Source organism: Pongo pygmaeus, chromosome 23 (genome assembly GCF_028885625.2).
Source record: "Pongo pygmaeus isolate AG05252 chromosome 23, NHGRI_mPonPyg2-v2.0_pri, whole genome shotgun sequence".
NCBI lineage: Eukaryota > Metazoa > Chordata > Mammalia > Primates > Hominidae > Pongo > Pongo pygmaeus.
Window position 1 is genome coordinate 30,746,171 of NC_085931.1, and position 26,259 is coordinate 30,772,429.

A 26,259-nucleotide genomic window follows, 5' to 3' on the forward strand; every position below is an offset into this window, starting at 1 on the left:
CAGAGAGGAGAGAGGGGTGTGTGTGTGTGTGTGTGTGTGTGTGTGTGTGAGAGAGAGACAGAGAGAGAGAGAGAAAACATGGGTCTTCCAGGACCCATTCCTGCCTAGGCAGAGCCTAAAGTGAGTGGCAGCCTGTCTCATGGCCAAAATGTGATCTTGAAATAGCAATTATTAAAAATGCTCAGCCAGCATCCTTTCAATAAGTACCTAAGCCTAAACTGGGGAGTACTGCATTGACACATTCATAGGCTGATCTGTGAAGGGAGAAACCACCTAAATGAGGATATTGCCATGGCATTTCAATGTCTTTCCTCATTGAATTAAATGCAAGTACAGATTCTACGCTCACTGAGCTGAGAATCTTTTCAAAGGAGAATATTCTTTCCAGTAAATTTAATATTATCACAAAATTAAAACAAACCAATTTCATTATTCTCACATTCTAAGACTCTGGTATATTTAAATGTTAAATTAAGAGCGTGTTTTGAAAACATCTCAATAGGGGCAGGAACACCTATATTTAAAACTCCTCTACCTTTACTTTAAAGAAACACATCACTTTCCATTTGGAGGGGAATGTCAGAATTCTATCAGCCACATAGATCTTTTTATAAAGTATGATTTTACATTTTATTTATTCATTCAATCAACTGGAAATTGCTGTATTGTACAAATACAATGTTGTACAAAAATCACAGAATGTTACAAAATAAAAAGTACAAACTGCATTACTTAATAAATATGACTACAATTAGGCAAAGTGGCAATATGATAGATTTTAGGTGGGAAACATTAACACAACAAACCATACAATCTCTGCAGATATTTGTACATTATAAAATAGGATGATCCTATTTTGCCTTTTAAAAGAATTTAAAAGGAGTATTATGATGGTATCTTCTGCTATGAAATAACTGCCAAGGTTGGCTCCAGGCATTTATGCCATTAGCTTTTATCTCTTAGGGGAATCCAACTTGCTATATTGCAGTAGGTTTATATTGTCACACAGTCTTATACCATGTTAAGATTACCTTAAAACAAAATCACAGACATAAATAAAAACAATTGAGAGCACCTGACATTCTGCTCTAAACATCAATCGAGTGTGGAATAGTCACTCTGCCATCAGCAAGTATCAGACTTTCATTCAAGTAAGACCTGGTACAATCCGTTAAAGAAGAAGAAAAAAAAAACTTCCCACAATCCTCTGTTAAGTATTTCTCTCTAAAAGATCGACCATTTCTAGACAAATAATGGTTCCAAAACAACAAATCTGTTTGTATCAAAATGTAATGGGCCAATCATTTGGTAACAAGAATGCATCAATATAAGTTTCTAAGAATTGTGAAATTCAAATTTCAACAGCATAACTACCAAATCACAAACTCTGTTCAAAATAATAAATTTTATATAAAACAATTCTCTTAATTTCTGCCTGAAAGCTGCTTGTCAAAAGTAATGTACTGTCATAGATGAAGGTACACCATTTTTTAATGTTGTGTAAAAATACACTTTTGTAGAAAATAGACTACCAGGAATGAACAGATTTACACTGTGAGAAATTAGCTTTCAAATTAAGCAGTGCTCACTTATACAGAAAATTACAGATGCAGTAAAATCACCCAAAACTATCATGAAACATCATTTAGGTGCCCAGCAACTTTTAGTTCCGAGAAAACATTTTAAAAGATGATTATGGCATTACACTCACAGAAAAGCTATTAGAAAGTGCCAGGTGCGGTGGCTCACGCCTGTAATCCCAGCACTGTGGGAGGCCGAGGCGGGTGGATCATGAGGTCAGGAGATCAAGACCATCCTGGCTAACACGGTGAAACCCCGTCTCTACTAAAAATACAAAAAAATTAGCCCGGCATGGTGGTGGGCGCCTGTAGTCCCAGCTACTCAGGAGGCTGAGGCAGGAGAATGGTGTGAACCTGGAAGTTGGAGCTTGCAGTGAGTCGAGGTCGCACTACTGCACTCCAGAGCCTGGGCAACAGTGCGAGACTCCATCTCAAAAAAAAAAAAAAAAAAGGAAAGGAAAGAAAAGCTGTTAGGAAGTTTACAAGTGTTATTATCCTGACTAGAGTTCATGTCATTCTCCAAGCACAAGTACTGTATGCAATTTTCCCAGGGTGTAAGGTTTCCAGACATTTCAAGGGCAGGCATTTTATTCAGAATATATGGCCCCAGAGTGAGCAAGTTATTCATTGCGTTGCCTTTGCTTTTGAGTCTGTTTGCACCAGTTGTCGTACTTGGTTAGGATAGGAGTGATCAAATACTGCATCCTAGTGCCCATTACTGAGCCAACTGAGTCAAATACTAGGCCTTAGGGAATCCTCTGGGCCCAAATAATGAATCATGGTAGACACTGTGGGCCTCTCCAGCCTCCCTCCAGTAGTTCAGTGCTATTCACATTCAGCATCTACCCCATGTACACAGGGTACCCAGCCACGCCCCGTTTTGGGCAGCCGCGATAATAAGCTTCCCCGTGTCGCCCTCACCCAGGGAGCTAAAGTGGTGGAGATGATCGGGATGGGGCGCACCCTCTGCTCCGCAGCTCCCGGTGCAGGCTCGGGTCTAGCACTGGGTCTTGCTGACAGCACCGTAGAGGCCGTTGCCATGGGGAATGATGTGGAATCGGTGCTGATTCTTCTGCGTAAGCGCATGTCCTGCTTCTTGCCTGGGCCAGGTGCAAGGCTAGCTTCTCTCTGTGATCCAACCTGGAGAGAACCACCTTCTTGCTGGCGCCGCTCTGGGCAGCCTCGCTGCTGCTGGTCTGGTCGGGGAACCTCAGCCTCTGGGTGGGGCCTTAGTGCAGCGTCTTCACCGGCAGCTTCGCCGTGTCTTCTCTCTCTCCCAGCCCCGCAGGCTCCTCTCCGCCATGTGCTCCTCTCCTGGTGGACCCTGGCGAGGATCCGGGCTCCCCGGGGGTGATGCAGCCTCCATCCTGGGTGGCGGCCTGGGTTTGGCGCTGCTTGCTCAGGGGAAAGTTTCTACCAGGCCCCTCCCGAGCTGCCTCTAAGCCCGCGGGCTCCATGCAGGGTAGTCGGGCGCAGCAGCTCCTCCACGAGCCAGGTGGAGGAGCCCTGCCAAGGCAGGCGAGACCGGGCCACGCACCAGGAGCCTTGCAGCTCCCAGACTCGTGCAGAGATCCACATGGATCATCTTTGACTGTCAAGTTAAAGAGATAAAACAAAATTAAACTAACAAAACCAAACTAAAAAAAAATAAATAAATAGGTCGGGCACGGTGGCTCACGCCTGTAATCCCAGCACTTTGGGAGCCGAGGACGGCGGAACCCGAAGTCAGGAGTTCGAGACCAGCCTGACCAACATGGTGAAACCCCGTCTCTACTAAAAAATACAAAAAAATTAGCCGGGCCTGGTGGCGCACGCCTGTAATCCCAGCTACTCAGGAGGCTGAGGCAGGAGAATCACTTGAACCAGGGAGGCTTAGGTTGCAGTGAGCCGAGATCGCGACACTGCACTCCAGCCTGGGTGACAGCAAGACTCCGTCTCAAAAAAAAGGAAAGAAAAGCAATCTTAAAAATAAAACAATAACAAACAGTGAGAGTCATCCTGCAGAGCTGCCAGGGCTGTTTGCGTATTCAACCCGTGGTAACCATTTATTCTAGAGGCAGAGCAGAATTGCTGGCTACTGGTGGGAAGATGGTAATGTCTGCTGACATTTTATTTCATATATTATACATATACATGATACATAATTTTATATATACACATGATACATAATTTCATACAACTCTTGTATATGGTGGTATTATGTATTATGCCATCTGGATGTATTTCAGCTGTTTCACAACTTTTACTAGTGGAAATTGGTTAGTAATGTTAGTATTCCTTAGTGTTGGTATAAGTTTTTGTGTTTTGATTTTAGCTAATTACAGTCACTATGGCATTATGTGAAAAAAATGGGAGACAGTTATAATGTGCCACCATTTTTAACAACAATCCAGTATTTAATGTGATTTTATTAACCACTGAAGTTCTTAACCAGTTCGGTAAAAATGACAAGCTTAAAACCTTGGTTTTTGTCCGACTTCCTCATCTGTCTCTCTCACTGTGATTAGCACTACTTTCGTACACCTGACAGTAATAATCGGCCTCGTCCTCAGGCTGAAGCCCAGAGATGAGCAAAAACGCTGTATTACTTGAGGTCTCCTTGGAGCCAGAGACTCGATTGGGCACCCCAGGTCCCAGCTGCTTGTCTGAGTCTGAGTAGTAATACAGGAATAACCTGGGAGAGCTCCCCGGCTTCTGCTGGTACCAGAACATGTTTTTACCACCAACACTGAAGTCACTGCTCAGGGTGCAGGGGAGTCTGGCCGTTGCTCCCGGGGATGCAGACAGGGAGGGCGGCTGAGTCAGCACAGGCAGGGAGAGGGAACCTGCAGACACAGACACAGCACAGTGAGGAGCAGGGTCAGGGCGCAGCTGCTGAGGGATCTGAGCCATGAGGGACAGATCAGGCTGGGTACCACCCTGGGCTCTGAGCCCTGTCCCTACCTGTGCAGTGAGAGAGGAGCAGGAGGAGGAGAGGAGTCAGGGCCATGGTGGACACAGCTGCCTCTGAGGCCACAGACCTAGGAGTGGGCTGCCCCAGGCCTCTCTTATCCCAGTGTCACTGGGCTCACAGAGGAGGGGCTGACCATGCAAATGTGTTCCCCCATTGCCTCTCCCCCAGGTGCACTCGCAGGGACCAGGCCCTTGGACAGGGAGGCTGGCATGAAGCAAGAGTTTGCCCCACAGGTGGGACCAGAGAAAGCAGCAGCTGCTGGGACCACACACAGGGTCACGTGTAGAGGACTCTGCCAGGCACAGATGGGACAAGGCTGCAGAGTCCCAGGAGGAAGTGAAGGAGCAGCCCTGGGCCTCTGTCAGTTGAGGGCTCCCCAGCTGTGAGCACCTGGCCTGCAGAAATACACAGAGAAGGTCTCACTGCGCCCCCTGCTGGTCTGAAGGCAAACTTCTCCTTTTGCAATGATCCAGAATCTTCCCTCTGCTTTGTTTCCGTAATTCTTGTCTTTCAAACATGCGTGAAGAATTCCTACAGGGAGCAATGGAGCTGTGGTCCTGGTGCCATCCCTGACCCCAGGCCTCCCTCTGTGGGGCAGGGGGCCAGCAGGGGTGGCCTGCATGTAATCTTGGTCCAGGAAAGCGTGTGACCTGCCCTGGAGCTGAGGACACAATGCCAGGGTGGAGAACCAAGAGGATCTCTTCACCAGGAGGCTCTTACTCGGGATGCTGCTGTGACTAGGAGTTCACCGAGGGGAAACATACCATGCAAGATCTCAGGCCCTTCCTGAGGAAGGTGCTGGGAGGAGACACTGAGGCAGACACTGAGGTGGGGGCTGCAGGAGCACATGGAGGATGGAGGGGGGTATGGGCCCAGGTGTGCATCAGGGAGGATACACAGGGCCCTCAGGCTGATTCTCCTCCATCTGCTGGCTAGAGGGCTTGACCGCTGTGCCTGTCATCAGCTCTCCTATTAGAGACTCAGCTCTGGGGAAGTTCCAGGACAAGTTCTAGAACCTGAGACATGAGATTGGGCAGGGGACATTCCTGGGAGGCTGGAGAAACAGGAAGGCCGAGAAATTAGGGAAGGGGAGGAGTGGCAGGTGTCTCTGAGGTAGGACACATGGACAGGGATCACTGAACCCCAGGCTGTCGGAGAGCAGGAGATGGCCCAGAGTGTGTGGTGGGTAGAGGCTGACTCTGAGGGAAGCCCTGATGTCATGACTGCCACAGGCGGGGCGGGTGGAAGGGCAGGGCTGAAAGCCGTGGTAGGCTTGGTGTACATTTGTCCCACTGTGACCATGGCATGACAGTGTAGAAACAAGTTAGCTCAATTCAGAGGCAATAACAGCTGCAGGGACTCATTTTCCTCCTGGGTAAAGAAAAATGCAGGTCTTAAAATAATCATGTGACAGGAGACTTAGGTTGCATTGTTATTCATTCATTCATTCATTCATTCATTTATTGACCCATTTCCCATTTAGAAAAAAAAGTGCAGCTCGTTGCCAGCACTCATTTCTTGGGCAAATGGGAAATGGGTTCAACACATATTTAAGGAAGGGCTGGCATGGATCAGACACTGGAGATGCAACAGGGCCAGGGACAGGACCCAGGTCATGGAGCAGGAGATACTGGGCAGAAGAGGATAAAGATGGTTCTAGAGGACATCCCCAGTCTGAGGATTTCATGGTGTTCCCCAGAGAAGTCGATGGCTAAGAGCCAAGGTCTTCTGCAGACCCTCTCTCCACAGCACGCAGCTCAGGGTATATAAGGGTCTCAGTGGCTGCAGGGCCTGTTGGGGGAAAGCCCTGAGACGCCTGAGCTTTGACTTCACATGGGGCTCAGGTAGATGAGCCGGGGAAGGAGGACGCTGCCCCTGTCCTGAGGGGGGATGCAGCGGCAGTGCTGGTGGCGGCCGTGGAAGTGTCCCACTCAGATGCCTCTTCAGGAGAACCTGCAGGAGGACCACAAGTGACTAACATGTCCCCTGCCCCTGGGCTGGCTCCAGGCAATGAGGAGCCCAGGGTCCCTCCAGCCAGGTCTTCCTGCAGGAAGCAGGGCACTTCTAGTGGGCACCCCTGGGAAAGAACCCACTCAGTCGGCTGAGGCTTTGTCTGACGTCTGACCTGCCTGTGGGCTGGGGAAGTTCCTACTGATCCCCCTTCCCTCTCTCCTTTCATGGGGGTCAGAGCCGTGGTCTGAAGCCCACCCACCCCCCATGCCAAGTCCTTCCCGGGTTCTCTTTCACCAGTGTCTCTCCCCTCCAAAAAAGACATTACTTTTTTTATCTAATTATTATAAAATCTACTTATCAAAGAGGCCAAACTAAAAAAAAAAAAAAGACTTCTATTTTAGAGAGAACATCCCATCCATGGGGCTGTGAGAGGCACTACTGTGCCATGAGTAGCCTCATCCTCAAGCTTGAGACCAAAGATATGCAAAGCCTCAGCACTGGCGATGGCATCCACTCACACAGAGAAGAGGCTGGGGACCCTGAGCCCTGGTTCTGCTTGAATCTCAGTAGAATCTCAGTAGATACCAGGGAGGGAAGGCTCCCTGCCTTGTCATGTTTCCAGTAAATGTCATAGCAAACAACATTGGTGTTACTGCTCAGGGTGCCGGTGAATCTGAATGATGATCCCAGAGATGCACAGAAGGAGTCACAGAGCATCCAGATAATCAGAGAATAATCAGCGAGGTTGCCATCCTGTGTTAAATGGTGAAAATCAGCACCGTCCCCAGCCTGGAGCCCAGAGATGGCCAGGGAGGCCAAACTGCCTAACATGGGGCTGGGAAACTTCCCTGAGGTCCCTGAGGGATAGTTGTTACCCCTCTAGGTCTGAGGTTTGGGGACATGTCCCAGGTGCTCCTGAATCCAAGCTGTGCCTTGATTGACAGTATTATGGCTGTTTCCAGGGCGGGTGATTGTAATTGTCAGTCCTGGAGACTTGGTCAGTGAAAGAGGCTGTCAGTGCCATGTGGACCACAGACCCAGGAGGGTGGAGAGAAAGAGAAAACAATGAGCCCTGTGAGAAAGGGAGTGGAGCAGAGGTGGGCTGAGGACCACATAGACCCTTCTCCCCAGAGCAGGATGTGCCTCACCTGGGCAGGGAGGGAAGAGGACAAAAAGCAGAGGGGCCAAGCCATGGTGCAGGTGCTCAAGAGATCTGCACCCTAAGACTCCTCCAGCAGTAACAGTGAATGTTCCTAATGCTCTTTTAGTCTCTACAAGTCTCACTGGGAGATAATTTCCTACATTCAAATACGTCCCTGCACCCAGATCACCTCCAGGACCCCTCAGCCATAGGCAATGTCTCTCTTATCTTGAGAAAGAAGAGGAGGATGAGGAGTTGACCTGAACCGGGCCCCACAGGGTGAGAGAGCCTGATCCTAGACTGCCTGAGTGTCCCTGAAGGTCCTGACAACTGCAGTCACTTCCCATCTCAGCTCAGTGAGCTCACTGTGTGCTCAGCTCTTCTCCAACCTCCTGAGGAGCTTCCCAGCTGGCAGGGCCAGACATGTTCACCCCCTGAGATAGCCTCACAGGTCCTCTGCTGACCCCATACCCCTTGACATCACCAGGACACAGCCCTGCTGACTTACTGAGGGTCTCACAAGCGTGGCCTTGATTGTGCTGTTCACTCCCCAGATGCTGGCGCTCAGGGAGGAGATGGGGAAGCTAGGGGGACTGTTCTTAGAGAGCACAGGAAATGACCTGAGGAGCAGGTAAGTGAGCAAGCACAGTGTTCTTTTTTTTTTTTTTTTTTGAGATGGAGTCTCGCTCTGTCGCCCAGGCTCTGGAGTGCAGTGGTGCAAACTCGGCTCACTGCAAGCTCCACCTCCCTGGTTCACTCCATTCTCCTGTCACAGCCTCCCGAGTAGGTGGGACTACAGGTGCCTGCCACCATGCCCAGCTAATTTTTTTGTATTTTTAGTAGAGACGGGGTTTCACCGTGTTAGCCAGGATGGTCTCAATCTCCTGACCTCGTGATCCACCCGCCTCGGCCTCCCAAAGTGCTGGGATTACAGGCGTGAGCCACTGTGCCTGGCCCACAGTGTTCTTATTCATATTTAATTTTACAAAACAAAACAAGAAGTATTCTCAAAGACCTCATCTGCACCTGATACACTTCTCCACCTAGGATTCCGCAAAGCATCGCCTCTGTTCGTGGAGGCATTTCCAGCTTATTTTTGAAGTAGATCACTTTCTATCCAATTCTGAAATCATCCTTTTCACCTAAATTATGACAGGGTTTGAGGATAATCCCGATGCTTTCAGCCTCCATGAATTTACCTATCATGGACATTTGTTATAAATACAGCCATTTCTAGACATTTCGTTTCTAGACATTTGCATTTGTTCCTTTCACTGAGCATAATTTTTCAAGGTCCGTTCATATGGAGCTCATTTCACCACTTCCACATTTCAATGGCTGAGTCACATGACCTTGGATGGAAGAAGGATCTATTATATTTCCATGTGCATTGTACAAAAGTGCAAAGCAGGGGTGTCCCATCTTTTGATTTCCCTGGGCCACAATGGAAGAAGAATTGTCTCGGATCACACATAAAACTGATACTAACTGTTAGTATCAATAGCTGGTGAGCTATAGAAAATCGCAGAAATATCATAATGTTTTATGAAAGTTTACAAATTTGTATTGGGTCACATTCAAAGCCTTTCTGGGCTGCATGCAGCCCGCGGGCTGTGGGTTGGAGATTGATGGAAGGCATTGTGTGCTGTCCTAGTCAGTGCTAAACTCTGTGTTACAGGATCTAGTTAGGGCTTCTACACCTCTAAGTAGCACAGTCTCTGACTTCTTGTTGCTTGGAAAACCATTCAACCATCAAAACATTGAAGTTTGGTGTTATTCTTTTGTCCCATAGATGGGAACCAGAAACATAAAAATTAGAAAACCAGCCTCATGCTCAGCAGAATGGCATAAACATATTTCAAAGCCACGCTTCTTAGTAGCTGAAGACATGCTCTTTAATTGAGTATCTCAACCTCAGCTGATTTTGTCCCCAAGCATGGGACATGTGGCAGTGTCTCAAGACAGTCTTGTTGTCACAAATGAGGGGAGGGTGTTAATAGTATCTAAGGGTAGAGGCTAGAGATGCAAGTCAATATCTTACACTGTGGAAGGCAGCCCCAACCAGAACATCAATAATGGCGTGGCTCAGAGACCCTATTATAAACTACATTTATCCCACAATTGATCGTGCACATATCAGAAAATCAGCCATCAAGGTGTGGAAGAACAGATTGGTATTTTGAAAAGGAAAAGAGGAAGTCATAACCAAACTTCACCTCAAGCACTTAGGCAGGAGAGATGGGAGAGCTACCCTCTCTGGTGGAGACAGGCTGAGACTGGCCCAGGTAGAGATGCTCTGGGGAGTTTCTGTCTCACTTCCCCATGAGTCTGGAGCACTGTGTGATTGCTGCTATCATAAGACTGACAGTAGTAGTCAGCCTCGTCTTCAGTCTTCAGTCCAGAGATGGTGAGGGAGGCAGAGTTGGAGGAGCTGTCGATGGAGCCAGAGAACCGATCAGGGACCCCAGAGGGTCTTTGGTTACCTTTGTTAATCACTGTGGTTGGGGCACTGCCTGAGTGCTGCTGGTACCACTGCACGTAGTAGCTCCCAATGCTGCCACTGCTGCGGGTGCAGCAGATGATGACTTTCTGTCCCACAGACCCAGACACAGAGTGGGGCTGAGTCAGCATAAAATTGGCCCAAGAGCCTGCAAGAAGAGAGCAACACAGAGATCAGTGGGGAGAGATGAGGACTGGTTCCCAGGCAGGAGGAACAGATCATCAGCCCAGGTGACATCCAGGAACGCTCCCTAAATTCCTTGCAGGCAGCCACCTGTGCAGTGAACGAGGAGGGTGAGAAGTAGTGGAGCCCAGGCCATAGTGGAGATGCTCCAGGCTCTGCTTCCTGAGCTACCGCCAGGACTGAGCCCACCAGCCCTTCTTATCTGTCACACATATCCTCAGAGTGGGAGGGCTCCATGCAAATTTCTCCCTTTCTGGAGGTTGCACAACCCCCTCCTTTGACCTCAGACAAGGTTATGGCTGAAAAGTGGAAAGGTCGTAGAAGGGGGAGGAGCAACATCTGGAGGGCACAGAAACACCAGCAGGTGGAGGGAAAACAGCAGAGGATCTGGGGAGCTCTGATTAGTTGCTTAGACCACAGCGCCCTCTGGTGAATGCGGGAGTCATGTCCACCCTGGGCAGGTGCATGTGCAGGTGCAGGTGCTCAGGGCCCCTGACCTGTCCTTCCATCCTGCACTGCTCCCAATTCCAGCCACTGTCCAGGGGCCCTCTGCTCAGCATCCTATGCTCACTGTACATTTAAACTTTGAAATATGTTCAGATAGGCCAAGGGGCTGTACTCTGGTTAAGACATTCTCTTTCACTTTGTGTTACTGGAGATCGGGAGTATCAGCGAGAATGGGCTCTGCCTTCTGGAGGGGCCACATGGGGTGAGGTTGGGAACCCTTCACTGCTAGGTCTAGCCCTCCGAGCACGAAGAGGGAGGAACCCTGGGATCAGGGGCCAGATTTCACCATCAGGGACACCAGGAGTTACTTTCAGACCTCTCACTTCTGAGCAGAGCCGTTGCTCGCCCTGCTGGACTGTGATAACTACGGTTTGTGCTTCTCTAGTTAACAGTGTTAAGTGTCTTCTCTAATGCATGGATTTTAGTTTCATAGTTACTTGTTCTTGAGTCTCTCCAGAGAGGTTTTTTTTTAATTTTTCATTTATTTTATTTGTATTTATATTTAGTTTGATTTTATGACTTCTATTTTTTCTGAGAATTTATCCTTTTTCATTTATTTCAAGAATGCCTGAAATTGCTCATCAACAGGACCTTATGGTGGCTGATTTCAATATATCTGTCATGTAATTTCAGCCCTAAATCATCTCAGTGTTGATGTCTGGATTGCCTTTTCTCATTCAAATGGTGAATTTTTCTACTTCTTGATATAACAAGTGTTTCTTTGAATTGTATCCTAGATATTTTGAATATTATATTATGAGACTATCTTGAGGATTTTCAATAGACCTGAAACAGTGTCTGCTTTTGGTTTGTTGGTTTCCTCTACTATTTTTTGTGTTGTCATTCTCAGGAGAAATGGGTCCCAGCCTCCTTTGGAAGTGTTTAGTTTCAAGGTTTTCAATCAGTCTAATCATATTGGAAATGCATCTTCCAGCAGGCTTTCTATCCGCTAAGATATCCCTGAGGCCTTACGTCTCTCTCATCTTCTATCTTAATCTTTCTCTATAAAGTTAGTCAAATATGCTTCAGTGTTGCTGACACCTTGGGGAAGGGGAAATGCACTTTTGATCTGAAGTGGCATCTTTCACCAAATCGGTTACTCACATGCCTAGTGACCCCCATTATACACTTCTCTGGAAAGCTACAGGGTTGAAGGATGAGCTGCATGAATTCTCAACATGCTCCTCACAAACCTCATCTTCCCCAAGCCTGCCCCTAGTGCTGCGAACAGTTTCTTGCCTTTACAGGTGAAATAACTTCATGTCTTCTTTGAGGGTGACTGATGCAGGCTCCTCCCTCCATCAGTGAGACAACTGCAGAATCTGAGCCCATGACTGGGAGTGTAAAGGAACAGGGTGTCCCACTGACTCAATCCTGTAAATTGTGTCCACTAGGTGCAATGGAGGGATCAGGGCTGAGGGTGCCTGTAGAGCAGCACTGCCAGGCTAGGGGGCTGACTCTTTTTATTATTATTATTATTATACTTTAAGTTCCAGGGTACATGTGCACAATGTGCAGGTTTGTTACATATGTATACATGTGCCATGTTGGTGTGCTGCACCCATTAACTCGCCATTTACATTAGATATATCTCCTAATGCTATCCCTCCCCCCCATCCCCACCCCATGACAGGCCCTGGTGTGTGATGTTCCCCACCCTGTGTCCAAGTGTTCTCATTGTTCAATTCCCACCTATGAGTGATAAAGTATGGTGTTTGGTTTTCTGTCCTTGCGATAGTTTGCTCAGAATGATGGATTCCAGCTTCATCCATGTCCCTGCGAAGGACATGGACTCATCCTTTTTTATGGCTGCATAGTATTCCGTGGTATATATGTGCCACATTTTCTTAATCCAGTCTATCATTGATGGACATTTGGGTTGGTTCCAAGTCTTTGCTATTGTGAATAGTGCCTCAATAAACACAGGTGTGCATGTGTCTTTATAGAAGCATGATTTATAATCCTTTGGGTATATATCCAATAATGGGATGGCTGGGTCAAATGGTATTTCTAGTTCTAGATCCCTGAGGAATAGCCACACTGTCTTCCACAATGCTTGAACTAGTTTACAGTCCCACTAAGAGTGTAAAAGTGTTCCTATTTCTCCACATCCTCTCCAGCACCTGTTGTTTCCTGACTTTTTAATGATCGCCATTCTAACTGGTATGACATGGTACCTCATTGTCGTTTCGATTTGCATTTCTCTGATGGCCAGTGATGATGAGCATTTTTGCATGTGTCTGTTGGCTGCATAAATGCCTTCTTTTGAGAAGTGTCTGTTGATATCCTTCGCCCACTTGTTGATGGGGTTGTTTTTCTCTTGTAAATTTGTTTGAGTTCTTTGTAGATTCCGGATATTAGCCCTTTGTCAGATGAGTAGATTGCAAACATTTTTTCCCATTCTGTAGGTTGCCTGTTCACTCTGATGGTAGTTTCTTTTGCTGTGCAGAAGCTCTTTAGTTTAATTAGATCCCATTTGTCAATTTTGGCTTTTGTTGCCATTGCTTTTGGTGTTTTAGACATGAAGTCCTTGCCCATGCCTATGTCCTGAATGGTATTGCCTAGGTTTTCTTCTAGGGTTTTTATGGTTTTAGGTCTAACATTTAAGTCTTTAATCCATCTTGAATTAATTTTTGTATAAGGTGTAAGGAAGGCATCCAGTTTCAGCTTTGTACATATGGCTAGCCAGTTTTCCCAGCACCATTTGTTAAATATGGAAGCCTTTCCCCATTTCTTGTTTTTGTCAGGTTTGTCAAAGATCAGATAGTTGTAGATGTGTGGTGGTATTTCTGAGGGCTCTGTTCTGTTCCATTGGTCTATATCTCTGCTTTGGTGCCACTACCATGCTGTTTTGGTTACTATAGCCTTGTAGTACAATTTGAAGTCAGGTAGCATGATGCCTCCAGCTTTGTTCTTTTGGCTTAGGATTGACTTGGCGATGCAGGCTCTTTTTTGGTTCCATATGAACTTTAAAGCAGTTTTTTCCAATTCTGTGAAGAAAGTCATTGGTAGCTTGATGGGGATGGCATTCAATCTATAAATTACCTTGGGCACTATGGCCCTTTTCACGATATTGGTTCTTCCTATCCATGAGCATGGAATGTTCTTCCATTTGTTTGTGTCCTCTTTTATTTTGTTGAGCAGTGGTTTGTAGTTCTACTTGAAGAGGTCCTTCCTATCCCTTGTAAGTTGGATTCCTAGGTATTTTATTCTCTTTCAAGCAATTGTGAATGGGAGTTCATTCATGATTTGGCTCTCTGTTTGTCTGTTATTGGTGTATAAGAATGCTTGTGATTTTTGCACATTGATTTTGTATGCTGAGACTTTGCTGAAGTTGTTTATCAGCTTAAGGAGATTTTGGGCTGAGATGATGGGGTTTTCTAAATATACAATCATGTCATCTGCAAACAGGGACAATTTGACTTCTTCTTTTCCTAATTGAATACCCTTTATTTCTTTCTCCTGCCTGATTGCCCTGGCCAGAACTTCCAACACTACATTGAACAGGAGTGGTGAGAGAGGGCATCCCTGTCTTGTGCCAGTTTTCAAAGGGAATGCTTCCAGTTTTTGCCTATTCAGTATGATACTTTAGCTGTGGGTTTGTCATAAATAGCCCTTATTATTTTGAGATACATCCCATCAATACCTAATTTATTGAGAGTTTTTAGCATGAAGAGTTGTTGAATTTTGTCAAAGGCCTTTTCTGCATCTATTGAGATAATCATGTGGTTTTTGTCTTTGGTTCTGTTTATATGCTGGATTACGTTTATTGATTTGCATATGTTGAACCAGCCTTGCAACCCAGGGATGAAGCCCACTTGATCATGGTGGATAAGCTTTTTGATGTGCTGCTGGATTCGGTTTGCCCATATTTTATTGAGGATTTTTGCATAGATGTTCATCAGGGATATTGGTCTAAAATTCTCTTTTTATGTTATGTCTCTGCCAGGCTTTGGTATCAGGATGATGCTGGCCTCATAAAATGAGTTAGGGAGGATTCCCTCTTTTTCTATTGATTGGAATAGTTTCAGAAGGAATGGTACCACCTCCTCCTCCTACCTCGGGTAGAATTCGGCTGTGAATCCGTCTGGTCCTGGACTTTTTTTGGTTGGTAAGCTATTAATTATTGCCTCAATTTCAGAGCCTGTTATTGGTCTATTCAGGGATTCAACTTCTTCCTGGTTTAGTCTTGGGAGGGTGTATGTGTCGAGGAATTTATCCATTTCTTCTAGATTTTCTAGTTTATTTGCATAGAGGTGTTTATAATATTCTCTGACAGTAGTTTGTATTTCTGTGGGATCGGTGGTGATCTCCCCTTTATCACTTTTTATTGCATCTATTTGATTCTTCTCTCTTTTCTTCTTCATTAGTCTTGCTAGCGGTCTATCAATTTTGTTGATCGTTTCAAAAAACCAGCTCCTGGATTCATTGATTTTTTTAAGGGTTTTTTGTGTCTCTATCTCCTTCAGTTCTGCTCTGATCTTAGTCATTTATTGCCTTCTGCTAGCTTTTGAATGTGTTTGCTTTTGCTTCTCTAGTTGTTTTAACTGTGATGTAAGGGTGTTAATTTTATATCTTTCCTGCTTTCTCTTGTGGGCATTTAGTGCTATAAATTTCCCTCTACACACTGCTTTAAATGTGTCCCAGAGATTTTGGTATGTTGTGTCTTTGTTCTCGTTGGTTTCAAAGAACACCTTTATTTCTACCTTCATTTCTTTATGTACCCAGTAGTCATTCAGGAGTAGGTTGTTCAGTTTCCATGTAGTTGAGCAGTTTTGAGTGAGTTTCTTAATCCTGAGTTCTAGTTTGATTGCACTGTGGTCTGAGATACAGTTTGTTATAATTTCTGTTCTTTTACATTTGCTGAGGAGTGCTTTACTTCCAACTATGTGGTCAATTTTGGAATAAGTGTGATGTGGCGCTGAGAATGTATATTCTGTTGATTTGGGTTGGAGAGTTCTGTAGATGGCTATTAGGTCTGCTTGGTGCAGAGCTGAGTTCAATTCCTGGATATCCTTGTTAACTTTCTGTCTCGTTGATCTGTCTAATGTTGACAGTGGGGTGTTAAAGTCTCCCATTATTATTGTGTGGGAGTCTAAGTCTCTTTGTAGGTCTCCAAGGACTTGCTTTATGAGTCTGGGTGCCCCTGTATTGGGTGCATATATATTTAGGATAGTTAGCTCTTCTTGTTGAATTGATCCCTTTACCATTATGTAATGGCCTTCTTTGTCTCTTTTGATCTTTGTTGGTTTAAAGTCTGTTTTATCAGAGACTAGGATTGCAACCCCTGCCTTTTTTTGTTTTCCATTTGCTTGGTAGATCTTCCTCTATCCTTTTATTTTGAGCCTATGTGTGTCTCTGCACATGAGATGGGTTTCCTGAATACAGCACACTGATGGGTCTTGACTCTTTATCCAATTTGCCAGTCTGTGTCTTTTAATTGGAGCATTTAGCCCATTTGCATTTAAGGTTAATATTGTTATGTGTGAATTTGGTCCTGTCATGATGTTAGCTGGTTATTTTGCTTGTTAGTTGATGCAGTTTCTTCCTAGCCTCGATGGTCTTTACAATTTGGCATGTTTTTGCAGTGGCTGGTACCGGTTGTTCCTTTCCATGTTTAGTGCTTCCTTCAGGAGCTCTTCTAGGGCAGGCCTGGTGGTGACAAAATCTCTCAGCATTTGTTTGTCTGTAAAGGATTTTATTTCTCCTTCACTTATGAAGCTTAGTTTGGCTGGATATGAAGTTCTGGGTTGAAAATTCTTTTCTTTAAGAATATTGAATTTTGCCCTCACTCTCTTCTGGCTTGTAGAGTTTCTGCCGAGATATCAACTGTTAGTCTGAGGGCTTCCCTTTGTGGGTAACCCGACCTTCCTCTCTGGCTGTCCTTAACAATTTTTCCTTCATTTCAACTTTGGTGAATTTGAAAATTATGTGTCTTGGAGTTGCTATTCTCGAGGCGTATCTTTGTGGCATTCTCTGTATTTCCTGAATTTGAATGTTGGCCTGCCTTGCTAGGTTGAGGAAGTTCTCCTGGATAATATCCTGCAGAGTGTTTTCCAACTTGGTTCCATTCTCCCCATCACTTTCAGGTACACCAATCAGACGTAAATTTGGTCTTTTCACATAGTCCCATATTTCTTGGAGGCTTTGTTCATTTCTTTTTATTCTTTTTTCTCTCAACTTCTCTTCTCGCTTCATTTCATTCATTTGATCTTCAATCACTGACACCCTTTCTCCAGCCGATCGAATCGGCTACTGAGGCTTGTGCATTTGTCACATAGTTCTCGTGCCATGGTTTTCAGCTCCATCAGGTCCTTTAAGGACTTCTCTACATTGGTTATTCTAGTTAGCCATTCATCTAATCTTTTTTCAAGGTTTTTTAACTTCTTTGCGATGGGTTTGAACTTCCTCCTTTAGCTCGGAGAAGTTTGATCATCTGAAGCCTTCTTCTCTCAACTCCTCAAAGTCATTCTCTGTCCAGCTTAGTTCCATTGCTGGTGAGGAGCTGCATTCCTTTGGAGGAGGAGAGGTGCTCTGATTTTTAGAATTTTCAGTTTTTCTGCCCTGTTTTTCCCCCATTTTTGCGGTTTTATCTACCTTTGGTCTTTGATGATGGTGACATACAGATGGGGTTTTAGTGTGGATGTCCTTTCTGTTTGTTAGCTTTCCTTCTAACAGTCAGGACCTTCAGCTGCAGGTCTGTTGGAGTTTGCTGGAGGTCCACTCCAGACCCTGCTTGCCTGGGTATCAGCAGCAGAGGCTGCAGAACAGCGAATATTGCTGAACAGCAATGAAACTCTGGAAGTTTCATCTCAGAGGAGTACCAGGCCATGTGAGGTGTCAGTGTGCCCCTACTGGGGAATGCCACCCAGTTAGGCTACTTGGGGGTCAGGGACCCACTTGAGGCAGTCTGTCCATTCTCAGATCTCAAGCTGCATGCTGGGAGAACCACTACTCTCTTCAAAGCTCTCAGACAGGGACATTTAAGTCTGCAGAGGTTTCTGCTGCCTTTTGTTTGGCTATGCCTTGCCCCCAGAGGTGGAGTCTACAGAGGCAGGCAGGCCTTCTTGAGCTGTGGTGGGCTCCACCCAGTTGGAGCTTCCTGGCCACTTTACCTACTCAAGCCTCAGCAATGGTGGACGCCCCTCCCCCAGCCTCACTGCCACCTTGCAGTTTGATCTCAGACTGCTGTGCTAGCAATGAGTGAGGCTCCATAGGCGTGGGACCCTCTGAGCCAGGTGCAGGATATAATCTCCTGGTGTGCCGTTTGCTAAGACCATTGGAAAAGTGCAGTATTAGGGTGGGAGTGACCCGATTTTCCAGGTGCCATCTGTCACCACTTCCTTTGGCTAGGAAAGGGAATTCCCTGACCCCTTGCACTTCCCAGGTGAGGCAATGCCTCGCCCTGCTTCAGCTCACGCTTGGTGCACTGCACCCACTGTCCTGCACCCACTGTCCAACAAACCCCAGTGAGATGAACCCGGTACCTCAGTTGGAAATGCAGAAATCACTCATCTTCTGCGTCACTTACACTGGGAGCTGTAGACTGGAGCTGTTCCTATTCGGCCATCTTGGAACCACCTCCTGATACTTTCTAAATAAACACTTAAAGAAAATGTCTGGTATTTCCTTCAATGTTACAGCAAAACAGATATAAAATAAATTATATTTCATATTTACAAAAAAACCATTACTGCAGTTATAGATTATAAAACTATCATTTAATCAGTTTAGTATGAAATTGCTTCCCCAGTACATGACTGTGAAAAACGTATTTTAAAAATATTCTAAAATTTAATCTGAGCCTTCCTTTCTACAAGAGAAAATCATAATTTCCATTCATAAATGGCACATTCATCCCCCTAAAGCCATTCTTAAAGGTGGGGCACCCTTCCCCATTTTATTTCCTTTGTTGGTTCTAACCCAATCATGCAGTATGCTCTATAGTAAAAAGGCAAAGCACTGCTTTCCTGAAATAGATATTAGAGTCAGCAGTCCTCAAGTTAATGTGCTGGTCAAAAAGTCATTCCAATAAAGAAGAGGTGCAGCATTGCTTTCACATGTTACACAGTTACCATGGGGCCTGTCACAAATGCTTTCCACTCCTTTAAGCCTCACTTCAAAGTTTAATCAGTCTACTTTGGGTACTAGCAAAGGATACAGCAAATGGAGGACTGAGATGTGAAAATGATATGGTTTGTTTTGACTGAAATAAGTATATTTTCACACCAACAGAACTCCAGCACAAATGCATAACAGCAATGACTGAGACAGAGGCATCCCCATGGAGCCCCGGCTATGGCCTGGACTGTGGATCCAGTAAAAAATTTGCCTTCCTGGGAATGAAATCTGTGAATAGAGGAGTTATTCCTACTTCCCCAACTTTCACTATCTGTAAAATGTACCTTTGATAGACACTACTAAACCAGCTGATACTTTATCCAAGAATACATTTAACTCCATTGAGATTATTTTCCCTATTTACTCACTAATACCCCAAATAGCTTGAACTATAGCTAAAATTAAATTTGGTGGGCTTGAGGGATACCTTTTAAGTTTAAGTTTCTGTAGTTACCAGACATTATACTACAGACAACCAAACTCAGCTTACTACAGACCAACAACTACTCATGTTACTTACCAAGTGAGCAAATTATTAGCAAGGTCCGTTAAAATCTTTCTTGGGCAGTAAGGCACCAGCATGAGATGGTTTCAAAGTCTCATCCCTCCACCTCCACTGTGCTTCTGTATGTTTTTTAAGGCAGATATGACCAAGGAATCCAAGGCAGAATGTGTGTCCCCAGCATCTGGTTTCAAGTTAGCAACATCCACAAGTTCTTACAACCATATTTCTGTATTTTTTCAAGGTGATTTTGGAATTGTCACTGAAGTAAAGAACCAAGATGGCATTTAGTTTAGTTGGCACACAGCACGGCTTTGGGACATATTCAGGATCTATAAGGTGAATCAAGGTCTGAATGATCACGTGGTTGATTACATTCACATGTCCATTGATTGGGAAGGAGCATTCTACATCATAGTAATTAGCAGCATAGCCCTTGGGTGCGATGAACCAGTCCTGCCATCCAGGTCTTGGAAGCTCATATATAGCTCATGCTTCCCGCAGGCTGTTTTTAATTCACTGCTGATGTAATCTGAAGTACTGGAGACTTGAGCCACGTACTGGGACTTGGTAAAGTGAGTACAACTCTGCTGTCACCACCAGCCAGAGGCTGACCTAGTGATGCATACATGGACCTCACTGACTTTGAAGAAAGCCACCATGAAGGGCTGCATAGCCTAAGTGCTGTCTCTGCCCACCAGGTCTGCAGCTAGAGGGTGGATGTGGACTCCATCCTCTGTCACTATGCTCAGCTGAAGCCCCATGTTATGCTGTGGGGTTACAACCCACAGACTACTAGTGGCTGTGATGTCAAATTCCAGCCAGCCTCCTTCTGAGGCCCACACTATGCAAATGTCCAACAAAAAATAGGTCAGAGTTGAGTTCCGGAAGCTGGAAGGTCCAAAATCAAAGTACAAGCAGATACTTCGGTGTTTGGTGAGGACCTACTTACTGGTTCATAGACTGCCGTCTTCTCACTGCAAGCTCACGTGGTGGAAGGACTGAAACTTATTATGTGTATATTGGAACATTTGATTGGTGTCACATGGGTCTCTCAGGTTGTGCAGACTGTTTTCATTGTCATTTTTTTCTATTCTTGGAACAGAATAATTATCAGTTTATCTGTCTTTAGTTCAATGATCCTTTCTTCTATACCTCTTTATTAGTATTCTCTATTGTTATTATTATTATTACTATTCTTATTAGAGACAGACTCTTGCTCTGTCCCCCAGGATGGAGTGCATTGACATGATCTTTGCTCCTGCAACTTCTGCCTCCCAAGCTCAAGAAATCCTCCCACCTCAGCCTCCTGAGTAGCTGGTACTACTGGCATGCACCACCATGCCCAGCTAGCTTTTTTGTATTTCCTGTAGAGACATGGTTTGGCCATGTTACCCAGGCTAGCCTCAAACTCCTGGGCTCAAGAGATCTGTCTGCCTTGGCCTCACAAAGTTCTGTGATTGCAGGTGTGAGGCACTGCACCCTGCCAATGTTCTCTATGTAATGAGGCATTCTTCCCGTACTTTCCTTAACAATTGTTAACGTTGTTTTATTTATTTCTTTGACCACATTTACAATATCTAATTTGAAGTTTTTATGTAGTAACCACCAAATGCATCTCTGGACATCATTTTGTCAACTTATTTTTAATGTTGTTTGTTTGTTTTTGTTACATTTTGTTTTGCTTTCCTTTTCATCCCTGTGTATGGACAGTACTTTGCTGTGTCCCTGCCTCAAAATTTCACTTTGCCAAACGGAGCTTCTCAGTCACACAATGTGACAATTCTGGAAATCTGATTCTTTCCTTAAAATATTTGTCATAATTGCTTCTGGTTTTGTTGTAGTTATTATTGTTGATGATGACTTATTGTTTCACGGTACTGGAATAATTCTCTAAGTCTGTATTCTTTGCTTGTGCAGCCACTGCAGTCTCTGCTCAATTATATCAGTCATTAGCTTATTATTGGACAGACATGTTCTTAAACACCTTGAACAACACATTCCTCAGCATTTGCCGAATGCTCTGTGCAGGGGTTGGGTCATGACTGCAAAACCCCACCACTTTACAACTCTATTTTGGCCTTCCTTGTACAAAATGTTGATTTCAGCCAGTGTCGAAAAGTAAGAACCTTCCCAATTTTTACCTGGCCATGCACATAACTCTGAGCATGAGAATGATCTTCTGTCTTTCCAGGAATATGGCAGAGCTCATCAAAATCTTCTATGGATTCTGACACCCAGTTTTTTTCTTTCAAGGTTTTTGGTCAGCCTTTTATTTATTGACCCCATCTTGTATCACTGACTCAGGATCTTGCAATGTTAACAGATCTCACTGATTGTTTTGATAAATGTATTGAGGATGAAGCTGTTTAAACCAAGCAAGCTCTGAGACAATTCACATTTAGAAAAGTACAGAGCGTGAAGTTTTTCTGAGCTTTGGAAAGCTCAAATAATGACAGTTGCACGGGAATGGGGCTTTTGAGAAAATTCCAGATCTGGTATTTGGCTGCTTCAGTGAATGCTATATTCTAGTTTCCCTAGATCCAGGGGATTTGAGGCTGTTGGTTTTTAAGGCTACTATGGAACTTGGGAGAGAGCAATAGAAATAAAATCACCACAAAGCTTCAGATTCTTACAGAGATTCTACATTACTTTAATTGATTGATTGATTGATTCAGACAGGGTATTGCTTTATGACTCAGGCTGAAGTACAGTGGCACAATCATAGCCCACTGCAGCCTCCACCTCCAGACTCAAGTGATTCTCCACCTTCAGCCTCCCCAGTAGCTGCAACTACACCCACACACCACCACATATGACTACTTTTTAAAAATGTATTGTAGAGAAGAGGCCTCACTCTGTTGCCCAGTCTGATCACAAAATCCCAGGAGTGATAAAGCAATCGCTCTGCCTCAGCTCCCAATGTGTTGGGATTATAGGCATGAGCTACCATGTCTGGCTGTTATTATTATTTTTTATGATTCCCAGAATTTTGTAAGCTTTTGGTAATGTACAGAGTTCTGAAAAATAGATTTATGTCATTTTTACCGCTGTTCTCATTGCTTGTATGGTGAATCAGGTTTTCTGATGGCCTCACCCCACCATTCCAGAAGTTTTTCTGAAGCTACATTTTTTTTTTTTTTGAGAAAAAAGTTAAAAAATAAAATTCTGACATTTAGGATCAGGGCTGTCAGGATGACATTAATGAGTATTTATATCCTTCTTCTTTGTTAGATTATTGCAAATCAGTTGTCATCTTCAATGTGGTGGAGGCAGTTTCTCCTCATTTTCTCCTAATCCCAAAACCCACGCACTGAACACCTGAGAAAACCTTCATAAATCACCAAAAATTTTAAATCTTTTTATTTCACTATCTATAAATTTTCGTTACTTCCATCGCTGTGTATCTACAGTGTGATTTCTAGCATGTTGCTAGAATTCAAAATTTTCTTAAGAAGTTATATCCTATGGGTGATTGTAAAAATGAAACTTGATGTGGCAGGGGGGTGCCATGCAGCAGAGTTCCAGTGTTTAAATCCACAGGGAAAAATGTCCTTGTGGTTCCCATGTGGTGACAATGTATCGACATGCAGGGGGTGACAGGATCTGCCTTAATATTGGCCACATTAATACAGACTTGTGTACTCCTTAGGAGCTTGGCCTAGCAAACTTGTTCCTAAGGAACCCAAAGCAAAAAATCTATCTAGCTATCCAGCTATCTGCCTGTCTATCTATCATCTATCTAGCTGGCTAGCTATCTGCCTATCTGCCTATCTATCTATCTATCTTTCTTGAGTAGTAAGGAAACCCCAGGCACTGTTTCTCAGGGCCATGTGGCAGCCTTCATAGTGGAGCAGAGAAAACAGTTTTTGTCCTGCTTCCTCATTCACTGGGGTCACTTTGCCTTACCCACATGTCACACCAATGCTATGATCTGCACCACAGAAAAAATCAGCTTCATCCTCAAACTGGATGTTGGAGATGGTGAGCTACTGATCAGCCCCATAGCTGGATCCTGAGAACTGTAACTGGGGATCCCCTTTATGTGGCTTCCATCACTGGTAACATACATCAAGTACAAAGGGACCTTCCCTAGCTGCTGCTGATGCCATTCAATAATGTGGGTGCTGTATTTGCTGCTCAGAGTGGAGGTAAGCTTGACCGAGGCTCCCCCAGGGAGGCAGATGCAGTGGGTGACTGAGTCAGCACAGGCTGGGAGAGGGACCCTGAAAACACAGACGCCCATTATGGCCTGAAGTAAGAATAAGAGGGAAGGACATTTCTGGTATGAGTTTGTGAGGCAGTGTGAGTGAGCTGCAGGATCAGGGTGCTGAGGGCCATCCTGACCTCTGCACCAGTGGAGGAGGAGGGTGAGTAGGAGGATGAGTGGGGTCCAGGCCATGGTGCAAACACTCCAGAGCTCTGCTGAGGCTGACATGATGCAGGTCCCTCTTATCCATCCAGTAGTCCCAGAGGAGAGAGAGGGGCCCTTCATGCAAACTTGTCTCTCTTCTGTCCAACTGTAGCCCTCCCTGGGGCTGTGTGCAGCGGCAATGGCTGTGTCATTTCCGGGAGGGGTGGGCCTAACTTGGGCCTGGCCTGAGGCTCCCCAGGAGCCCACAGAGGATCCAGCTACTTGGCCCAGTGAGCCCTGAGCACAGACCACACAGGGTTCTGGTTTCCCAGCTGACAGCCCCACAGAGGGCTCAGCAGCAGGGCCACAGCATCCCCTGCTGCTCAAGTCCAGGTCCACTGTGTCTCTGACCAGATGCCAGGGTTCTGACAGAGGCTCCTGTCCCCACCAGGGTCTTGAACATCGCTCACTCCCTGCCCAAGGGAAGGGTAAGGCCCCTCCTCAGGGCAGCCTCCCACCTCACCTCAGCCTTTAGTTTTCTGTGTGTGTCTCCTCAGTGGGAACTGGACACACAATTCTTCCCATCTTCTATGGAATCCTCATGGGAAGATTTTCTCTGTATACACCCTGTGCATGAAATAAAACATGTTAGCTGAGAAAAGGGACACTTCAGCCATGAACTCATTTCTCAGGCAGCTCACAAAGCCAGGTTCTTTCTCCCTGCTTGATTCCTCATATCTGCACAAAGGAGAACGAGTGGTCAATGTTTAATAGGATAATTTATTTGGATTGGATGGTTCACTGCATTCTCTGGTAGCTGAGGAGAAACCCAGGAAGTAGCAGAAGGTGCTAGTGGGGTTGGGAAAAAGAAGCAGTGGACTCAGGGCATCTCCTGAAGGGAAGGTGAGGAGGGTCCACAATTTAGAAGAGGCTGAAGGAGAAGCTGGTGGGGAGACTGGACAGCAGCCAGAGGGCAGGGCAGGTAAGGGGGAGGCTTGGTGTCTTTTTGCTTTCATTTGTTTGTTTCTTGAAGAAAGAGGAGCCTCCTCAGTCTTCTCAGCTGTCCTCTCTTGTTGTCTGCCTGCCTCAACTGGAAGTCTTTCTTCATGAAAATTCTGTAGTTCTCTCCGCAAAAGATGTTTCTTCGTTTCCTGTCTACAAATGGCTTTCCTTCTTATTTTCCACCACTCTAATTTTGTGATACAGAAACACATATGTGGATTTGTAGGGAAAGGGATCTTCAGAAGTGTAGAATCTCAGTCCTCATCCTAGACCCCTGAGTCCACATTTCCCAGGAGCCCAGATGATCTGTGTGCACATTATGTTTGAGCAGCTCTGGTCTGACCCATGCAGGAAGGCAGTGGAGAGTTTGGCGATGGGTTGTTTCTGATGCCTCAGTCTATTCTGCTTTCTGCCGACATGTCTCACTCCCTGTGTCCCACGTTGTGCCTGATGTGCCGGCCTGCTGTTCTTGAGGCTTCTCATGGACCACGGCAGCATCCCCCCTCAGCTTACTCATCCACACACATGACCAGGAGTGCGTGATTAATAAAGTGATCTTCTCACTTCACATATTAATGTTAGTGAACAAGTGAAATGATATAATAGCTACAATTTTGCATTACTACTTATAACTTTAATAATATTGACCATTGATGACATATTTATATATCTTTAATATAGGTGCATATCTCATATTAACCTTAAATGACAATGAGTCATAAAGGTTAGAAAAATAAGCACAAATATAATGGAGATAGGTCCATAGGCTGTAGACCTAACAGAAATGAGAGGTATTCAGTGATATCTTCAACAAAGGCTCATGGAAGCGAAAATAAGTCAGATGTGTGGAATTAAACAGAGAAAAGTGAGCATGTGCTGGTTCTGGGAACCATCTCCTTCTTGGGGAGGGTTTTCTTCTATATCTATGAAGACAGAACCCATGTAGTTCAAGGTTCCAGAGCTTAAGGAATGACAAGCAAACATGGGCCAGGAGGAGGGGACATCTATGAGGCCAATCAGAGGGCACCTGGGTCTCTGGGCCACATAGCCTGGATTTTTTCTTTTTGTCATCCTTACTTTACACTCACCATGTGTGAGCAGCTTTTTCTATTTCTGGAAACAAATTGATTCTGTCTGAACTGTGAGACAAGTAAGAGAAGGAGTTATTTTCTTTAATAGCACAAGTGACAAAACAAAATTCAACCTGAGTTGGTGTTGGTCACCGGCAGGGGTAGGACAGGGATATGTAAGAAGAGAGGGATGGGGATAGATTTTCATTTCACTTCCCCAAGGGCAGGAGTTGTTGATGACAAGGAGGTTGTAGCCACCTGTGTGATGGGATCATCAGCCTCTATCTTGCACTGGAGTCCAAAGGTGGTTAATGAAGTATAGTGGCCTCACCCCTTTCCCAATCCTCACCTACCCCCTATGCTTACTCTCCCTTCCCTGATTTCACAACTGAA

At 45.1% G+C, this 26,259-nt stretch overlaps 1 pseudogene and 2 gene segments (V, D, J or C); all 3 read right to left on the bottom strand.

Annotated features, from left to right (window-relative positions):
* Positions 1 to 3,638: 3,638 nt before the first annotated feature.
* On the bottom strand, positions 3,639 to 5,231 carry LOC134739345 (probable non-functional immunoglobulin lambda variable 11-55). The segment is given in 2 exon segments: positions 3,639 to 4,405; positions 4,524 to 5,231. Coding segments are annotated over 2 exon segments (390 nt in total).
* Positions 5,232 to 9,497: 4,266 nt separating this feature from the next.
* On the bottom strand, positions 9,498 to 11,362 carry LOC129022826 (immunoglobulin lambda variable 6-57-like). The segment is given in 2 exon segments: positions 9,498 to 10,275; positions 10,401 to 11,362. Coding segments are annotated over 2 exon segments (447 nt in total).
* Positions 11,363 to 16,851: 5,489 nt separating this feature from the next.
* On the bottom strand, positions 16,852 to 25,294 carry LOC129023710 (bone morphogenetic protein 6-like; annotated as a pseudogene).
* Between the last annotated feature and the right edge of the window lie 965 nt (positions 25,295 to 26,259).